Below are 7,952 nucleotides of genomic sequence, written 5' to 3' on the forward strand. Positions count from 1 at the left end.
GAGTCATATGCTCATAAGGCCGGTAACCGGGTTCTGTGGCTATCTATTCTCTACTTGAACAGTACAGTTCCATCAGAGGAGTGATAGTTTTGGTAGCTGAGTGAACTGCAGCAATGTGAAATGCAGTGTTTTTCTGAATGACATGAGTTGTCCGGCCCAGGAATCAAAACCACAATTTTACAGTCATGAGTGCGACACCCTAATCATTAAACTAATCGCTTCCTCACACACACACACACACATGTGTGTGTGCAAGAGAGAGAGAGAGAGAGAGAGAGAGAGAGAGAGAGAGAGAAAGAGAAGAGAGAATACAAATGGTTCGTTTTATTTTGCTAACGACGTTTTCTTTTCTTTTTTTCTTTTCTCCAGAAAGTAAGAATTGGGCGAAAGAATATCCGAACTGTGGTGGTCGTTTACAATCTCCAATCGCTATTGAGCATAAATTTACAAACTACAAGAAAACCAGTAATTTGATTTTTGATGGATACTTAGACACCAAGCACAATGCGACGATAATGAACACAGGACATACAGGTACTATCGTTGTTGTTGTTGTTGTTGCTGCCGTTGTTGTTGTTATCGTCGTCGTGGCCCCTGTCGTCGTCGTCGCCCCTGTTTTTGATGATGACGAAGTTGTTTAATCCCTGATCAATCCAAGTCAAGCTGACCTATGATCATCTGTGACTATCTCTTCTGTTCGTTTATCTAAAACTCATTACATTGTTCAATATGTAATGAGTTTTTCTTTTTCTATTAAGTGCAGGGTGATTCGAGGAAAATTTTTCTGCTATTTCTAAAGTGACTGCGTTGAGGTTCCTTTATCGACGGTGGAAATATTTCATCGCATGTTCGCAATGAAATATAAGCAGCCTTATAGACATATACACACTACATGCTACTTTTTCCTGGTTGTTTTCATTAAGATCGTGTCGATAGGGCCACTAAAACATAAAAAAAATTTTTTTTCTTAAACTGAAATTACTGTGACTACTATATCCAGTACTGCTATAGGAATGGGAACACTGAGCACAGTTGCTTGGACACGGACGATGTGGTGCGGATAACTGGACACACAACCAGTTTTGGCAACTGTACGTTTGGGTACTTTGGCGCTGGAGGTAAACACACACACACATACAGATAGAGAACATGAGAGAGAGGGTGTCACTCACACACTAGATGGTCATACACATTAACATACATACATACATACATACATACATACATACATACATACATATATATATATATATATATATATACCAAAAACAACAAGAACGTAACGGACGGCAATAAAATATACGGACAGATGGACGATACAAAGATGGACAGGAAAACCTGGACAGAACATTCGTGGCTTTCTATTCTTCAGTCAAGCTTCCAATCATCATTACAGTTTCGGCCTGTTACACTTGATACTGTTCAAAACTGGTAGACCCCAAAGTTCTAAGCTGAGGGCATCACATTTTTGGAAGAAACCAAGTGAATATGTGCGACAATACGAACAAAAATTTAAAAAACGAGAAAACGGAGAAAATGTTACACGATTACAAATACAACCAACAAGAATAGCAACAGGTGTCTTTCGACTAAAAGGAGAAGTTAAGTTAAGCTGGCGTGTGAAGTGGAAGCCTTACGCCAACAAACATAGATGAAAGTCAGGAGACAGGTGTTCTGCGAGCGGCAGGCAGGCCAAGAAAGAAAGATCATGCTATGCTGAGCACCTAGCACGTGGGAGGAATAGGGAGAGGTAGGGAGCAGAGGGATTGAAGTATTAGGGAAGGAACTAGAAAGCGAGAGAGAGAGAAGGGGTTGGGACAGAGGGAAAGGTACAAGGGAGATAACAGAGGAAAGTAGAGAGATTAAAGAAAGAGAATGCCAAAAAAATGTGAGAGAGGGGGAGGCGAAAAAAGAAAAGAGGAAAAGAAGAAAGTCGTACAGAATTTAGATATATACTTACAAGCTGAGCAAAAGGTGTACGTGCGCAGCTATATGTATATATAAATAAAAAAAACGGAACAAGAATGTAACGGACGACAGTAAAAACATACAGACAGATGGACGATACAAAGACGGACAGGGAAACCAGGACGGAACATTCGTGGCTTTCTATTCTTCAGTCAAGTTTCCAATCATCATTACACAGTTTCGGCCTGTTACACTTAAGACTATTCAAAATTAGTAGGCCCCAAAAATCTATGTTAAGGGCATTAAATGTTTGGAAGAAAGCGCGAGGGGGGGGGGTAAAAAGATACACAAAAATTCACACTAGGTATAAAACTAATGGCTTTTTAAAATAAGAACAAACATATACACATACAAATAAATGATTTGAGGTGGAATTAAGAAGTATAAAAATCATTATTATGAGTCACTATAGAAAGTCATACCGGTTTCGTCAGAGATGATCACTGACTTTGAATCAACACCGAATTCGAAATGGTGTTGAGTCTAATAGTATCTGAGTGAAAAGATTGCACGCAAGGGAGGTAAGCAGTTCTGAAAGTGATGCATTTAATGTAGATATGATTACTAGAATGTGAATGGTATATGGGACGGATGAGGATTAGTGGGATTATTGGTATTAGTAAGGTTAGTAGTGTCCTGTATTAAGTTGTGTGTTCAAATTAAGTTGTGGTTGATATTTCTTAATGAAAGTTGCTGCATTAAGGAAAGTTGCTGTTCTAGAAACGTTGATAAAAAGGAAAAATTAAGAAGTTTGGTTTAAGGTTCCTAGCACATTTATCGATGTGCTCACTGACCTGTATCTGTCTATATTGTGGGAAGCAGATTTGTTCTTTGTGAAGTCTTGTTCATTTGAGTTTGGCCTATATAGTGGTTTCCGCAACCTAAACAGGTAGTAATATAGATTAAGTTTTCAGAGGCACAAGTGAAATTTGAGTTTATCTTAAATATTTCACCTTGTTTGAAGTGAAATTCTGTAGCCTCAAAAAGGTGGGGGCATGTGCCACATTTAGGCTGCCCACATTTTTCAACTTGCGCCGGTTAATATTTTTTCAATGATTTCGGTTGCATTTTGCTTTTGATAATTTTGTGTGAGCCCAAAACTTTGTTCATTGTTTTATCTCCAGTGAGAATAGGTAGATTTTGGGTGATGATATTGACTGCCTCATTGTTTCAATGATTTTGGATGATGATGGTGTTGAATGCCTCGTTGCTTCAACATCATCATCCAAACCCTACCTATTCTCACTGGAGACAAAACAATGAACAAAATTTTGGGCTCACACAAAATTATTAAAAGCAAAATGCAACCGAAATCATTGAAACAAATATTAGCCGGCACAAGACTATATTCCCTTAACAACGGAACCAAAAGTAGGAAAATGCGGGTAGCCTAACTGTAGCATATGCCCCCAGTATTACCTGCATAGGTTGCGGAAACCACTATATAGGCCAAACACGAATGTCCCTCAGACGAAGACCAACACTTCACAAAGAACAAATCTCATTCCGCCCCACTCCGGACCTGAACACAACCCCATTTCTTCCGGAGAGTGTGTGATAGAGAGAAAGTGAAGAAGACAGAGAGGATTAAGAGTCAAACCCAGTGCTAACTTGCAGTTTATTTAACAATCCAAATAAAAATAATGAAAAGCAAATCAGTAGGATTTGAACCCAGAGCGTAGAGAGCTGGAACAAACAGACCAAGCATTTATTCCGACACCTCTAACGACTTTGGCAATTCTTATAGACTTTATACGAGTGGGTGCCGAAAAGTTCCTGGGTTTGGATAAAAGGAAATACAGGAGGATCAGTTAATTTTTTTTCAACATATTCCTCTCTTACTTATTCCAGCGGTCCTTCAATTTTTCCAAACTCTGTAAAAGAACTCGGAAAGTTGGGCCTCCAACCAGAAATGTTTCAGCACCCTCTCACACACTATACATTACCACATTACATCACAACGTGTCCCTCTACAAAACTTGAAGTTTGAATTTATTGTTTTGCAGTGGTCATAGAAGTGAATGGTAAGAGTTTAGTCTATGGTGAAGGATTAAAAGGAAAGTATATAGCGTACGAGATTCACTTCCACTGGGGAATGAACGATATCGTGGGATCAGAACATATGCTTAATGGACACCGGTTCCCCATGGAGGTAAGTGAATCTTACACTTGTTGATGTTGTGAGCATACAAGTGTATGCTTGCAAAAGTGCATATTCTTTTATGTGTATAATCGTGTGTGTGTGTGTGTATTTATGTGTGTGTATATATTTGTTTTTATGTTCAGTTCTAATAAACATAATTTTACTCTATACTTTGTAGAGTGCAAATTCATTATTAACAACAATCTTGTATAAGAATAATATATACTTATACTAGATGCGATGCAGTTTAGTTTTGTTCCTGGGAAGAGTACCACAGATGCCATCTTCCTAGTGAGACAGCTGCAAGAAAAGTATTTGCCCAAAAGTAAACCATTGTACTTAGCTTTCGTCGACCTGGAGAAAGCTTTCAACAGGGTTCTCCACTCTCTTATCTGGTGATCTCTAAGGAAGCTCGGAGTAAAGGAGTAGCTTGTTAGAGCCGTACAAGCCATGTAGAGAGGTGCAGTCAGTAGGGTAAGAGTCGGCCTTGAATACAGTGCTGACTATAATGGACAGGTTGTTCACTAGAAGTCAATTTTTAGTCCACTCTTCATCATAGTTGTCTATGCCATAACAGATGAATTCAAAACTGGATGCCCTTGCTCTTAATGCATAATCTGAAGCAGAACTGGAGAAGTTCCGGGTTTGGAAGCAAACCTCGGAATCAAAGGGCCTTGAAGCTCACCTAGTTAACTTAGACTAAAGTTCTTGTTAACAAAAAAAATAAACAGATAAAACTCTCTTTCCCTCAGGAAAATGGCCTGTCTCAATATGTAGGAAAGGAGTGGAAAGTAATTCTATTTGCTGCATCAAGTGTAAGTTATGGACGCAGAAGAAATCGTGGGTAGGTTAACAGATAAGGTCGCTTTTGTGTGTGGCAGATGCGCAGGAACAATAAGCACTAAGAGCACAAGGGACTAGATAGTTTCTGCTACTTAGGTGACCAAATTAGTAGCGGCTCTCTCTCTCTCTCTCAGAGTGAAAAGTAGATTTCATGATGTTTATGTAAGAATGGCTATACTACATAAGTGTGAGACATGGGCTCTGAATGCGAAGGGCATGCATAGACTGGAGAGGAATGAAGGTAGTATGCTCTGCAGGATTTACAACATCAGTGTGTATGACTGACAAAGCGCAACTGTTTTGAGAGCCCGTCGCTAGAAGGTGGTAGGGATTCGCTCCCTTGCTCGCAATATATCGGATGCAGCTGTGCATCGTTAACCAGCTAGAGATGTCCTCTTGAGGTTAAAAAATCGCAGTAAAGTCCGTTCGAACGGAACAGCCATGCTGAAGTGGCTAACCAGCATTTTTTGCTTGTTGCAAGATCAGCGACTGTGTGTCGCTAGAATTTATATATATTGCGTGCAGAAGCGAGCTACTACCATCTCGAGCAGACTCGGATTTTTTGCGTCGTAATTGATAATTTGCTGTTACCAAAGTTATGTGAGTTCGTTCCGTGTGTTTTTGTCTGTTATTGTAATATTTTTGTGTATTTTGCCATTTATGGCAGCATCAAATCTACAGTTCAGTGCCTTTTAGAATCAAACGCTCGGATTGTCAGGGGTGCCCCCTGTCTCTGCTTCTGTACGTACTGGCTCTTGAGCCATTGCTGCGGAGGTTGGAGAGTTTGGGGGCATCCCCAATGAATTGAGATGTGGTAAGTCTGTTTCTGCATATGCGGATAACGTCACCATCACCGTATCTGATGAAGCTTAGCTACTTTGTGTAGAGGATGCAATCAAAGGATACGAGGCGGTGGCAGGGGCAAAAAATTAACACGGACAAGTCCATCGGCTTGCGGCTCAGCACCTGGAGTGGCAAGACGATACCATCCAGTGTCGTGGGACACTGGACGGAAGGTCCTGTTAAGATGCTTCGAGTCTGGTTTGGACCGGATTCCCAAACGGAGAAGAATTGGAGTGAGGTGGCGGACAGGTTGGCGGCCCTAATCTGGAAGGTCCCTATCCCTGAAAGGGAAGGCAGAGGTGGTGCAGGTGTATATTGCATCTGTTATCACCTACCGTCTGACCGTTGTCCCGTGTTCTGATTCATGGCTAAACAAGTTGGAACGCTTTCTCTTCTGCTTTTTGTGGAGAGGAGGAAAACCACTTGTGAGGTGCTCTGTCTACTGCCAAAAACCGCCAAAGGGTGGGTTAGGGATGCCGTGACTGATGATGCGCAAACATGCGCTGAGGCTGAGGCGCCTCTGGCTCTACCTGAAGGGTGACTAGGTGTGGAATCTGCTGGCAGAGATATTCTTTCCGCGATGGGCCTTCTTGGAGGAATTCAAACCCAATTTCAAAAAATGATGGAACTTGACTGAATAGCAAAAAGAGTGCCGACAGGCACTCATGCTAATACACAAGACGGGCAAGGCCGGCAGCGGGAGTATCACCTCGATACTTTATAGCGGGCTGGTAGAGTTCAAGAGGGATGACATCCTCAGAGAAGCTCTGGAGCTCGATGAGGGCCAGCTAGCCAACCTGTTTCAAAGAACTTTCGGGTCGGGGTACCTGGGTAACTCCCAGAAATCCCTGACCTGGCAGTGCTATAGGAGTGCTTTACCTGTTCGTGAGAAACTATCTAGGCATGAGATGTCTGTGCCACCGGCATGCCCAAGATGCAGGCAGGATGATGAAACCGTTCTTCCCGACCTTGTACAGTATCTGGAACTTTTGGGCTTGATAGTTTATGCAGAACATGTGCTATCACATCTAGGAAGAGTACAGCTATCATCTGAGTGCATGATTAAGATTGCACCCCCACCTTGTGTAAGCAAAATAGCTAGTTGTAAAGCCTCAAGAAGAGATGGGAGTAGTAACTATAATAAAAAGTAAAATTAATCGCCACATCAAAGTGGCTGTTCCATGTTACTACTAGTTTAATCCCAGACAAGATCTTCCGTTACTTAGCCCGTCTGTAACGCTTTCACGTGATTAGTTGAAGGGAAATGCGAAGAGCGAAAGAAAACGGAGAGGGGAAAAGAGGGTAAGGGAGAGGTGCTGTGTATTAAGTCTATAAAATTGCGCATTAAGTGTATAAAGTGTGTATATGAAGTGCATTATGTAATGCTCGTATTCCAATTTTCAGTGATTAAGAGATGAGCAACTATCTTTTGATAGAGACACAACAGAGGTTGCACTTCCAGGTTTTTGGATAGTTTTCAGAAATAACCCAGTAGATTTACCATTAATTCCATGAAATATTCACGGGTCCCGCTAGTAAGTATGTATGTATGTATGTATGTATAAAATGCGTGCACACACACATGCATGCACGTCTGTGTTTGTCTTTTACCGCTTGATGACCGGTTTTGGCTTGTTTGCTTACCTATAACTGACTTGTTAATTGAATTGTTGCATCGCTCTTTCCTCGCTTCGCTTTAGATTCACATTTTACATTATTCGGAAAAATATCCTAATAGTGAAAAAGCTTCAAAATACAAGGGTGGCTTGTTAGTTGTCGCTTACTTCGTCAAGGTAAGACTAATTTTTTATCAACTTCCAAGACTAACTCTCTCCCTTGCATTTTTTCTTTCCTCTTTTTCTTTCTTTATCTCCCCCCCTCTCTCTCACACACACTCTCTCATACTTATTCTTTCTCTTTTTCTTTTCCTTTTTCTTTTTGTTTTCCTTTTTCTCTCAACACTAAAATGATTCTATGTTTGACATTTCAGATCTTGTTTTGGTGCACCTCTGACTTTGTTTCCTCATAACTTTCAGAAAAACGTATTCATTTTTTTTTTTTTTTCAATAAAATTTTACAGAGATACATCTCCGAAGGTGAAGATTGCGAGTACCTTGATGGAATTTAGAAAACATTATCTGTATATATATGTATA

General features: G+C 40.7%; 1 protein-coding gene across 5 annotated transcripts in view; it reads left to right on the plus strand.

The window, feature by feature from the left end:
- LOC106876467 (carbonic anhydrase 12) overlaps positions 1-7,952 on the plus strand; it is a 27,017-nt gene that overhangs the window by 11,605 nt on the left and 7,460 nt on the right. For all 5 annotated transcript variants that reach the window (XM_052971542.1, XM_014925027.2, XM_014925028.2 and 2 more), the window contains exons 5-7: positions 370-534; positions 3,975-4,120; positions 7,498-7,590. In XM_052971542.1, the coding sequence (XP_052827502.1) occupies positions 370-534; positions 3,975-4,120; positions 7,498-7,590 (404 nt within the window). The remainder of the gene's footprint in view (positions 1-369; positions 535-3,974; positions 4,121-7,497; positions 7,591-7,952) is intronic.

This window comes from Octopus bimaculoides, chromosome 11, assembly GCF_001194135.2.
Source record: "Octopus bimaculoides isolate UCB-OBI-ISO-001 chromosome 11, ASM119413v2, whole genome shotgun sequence".
Lineage (NCBI taxonomy): Eukaryota > Metazoa > Mollusca > Cephalopoda > Octopoda > Octopodidae > Octopus > Octopus bimaculoides.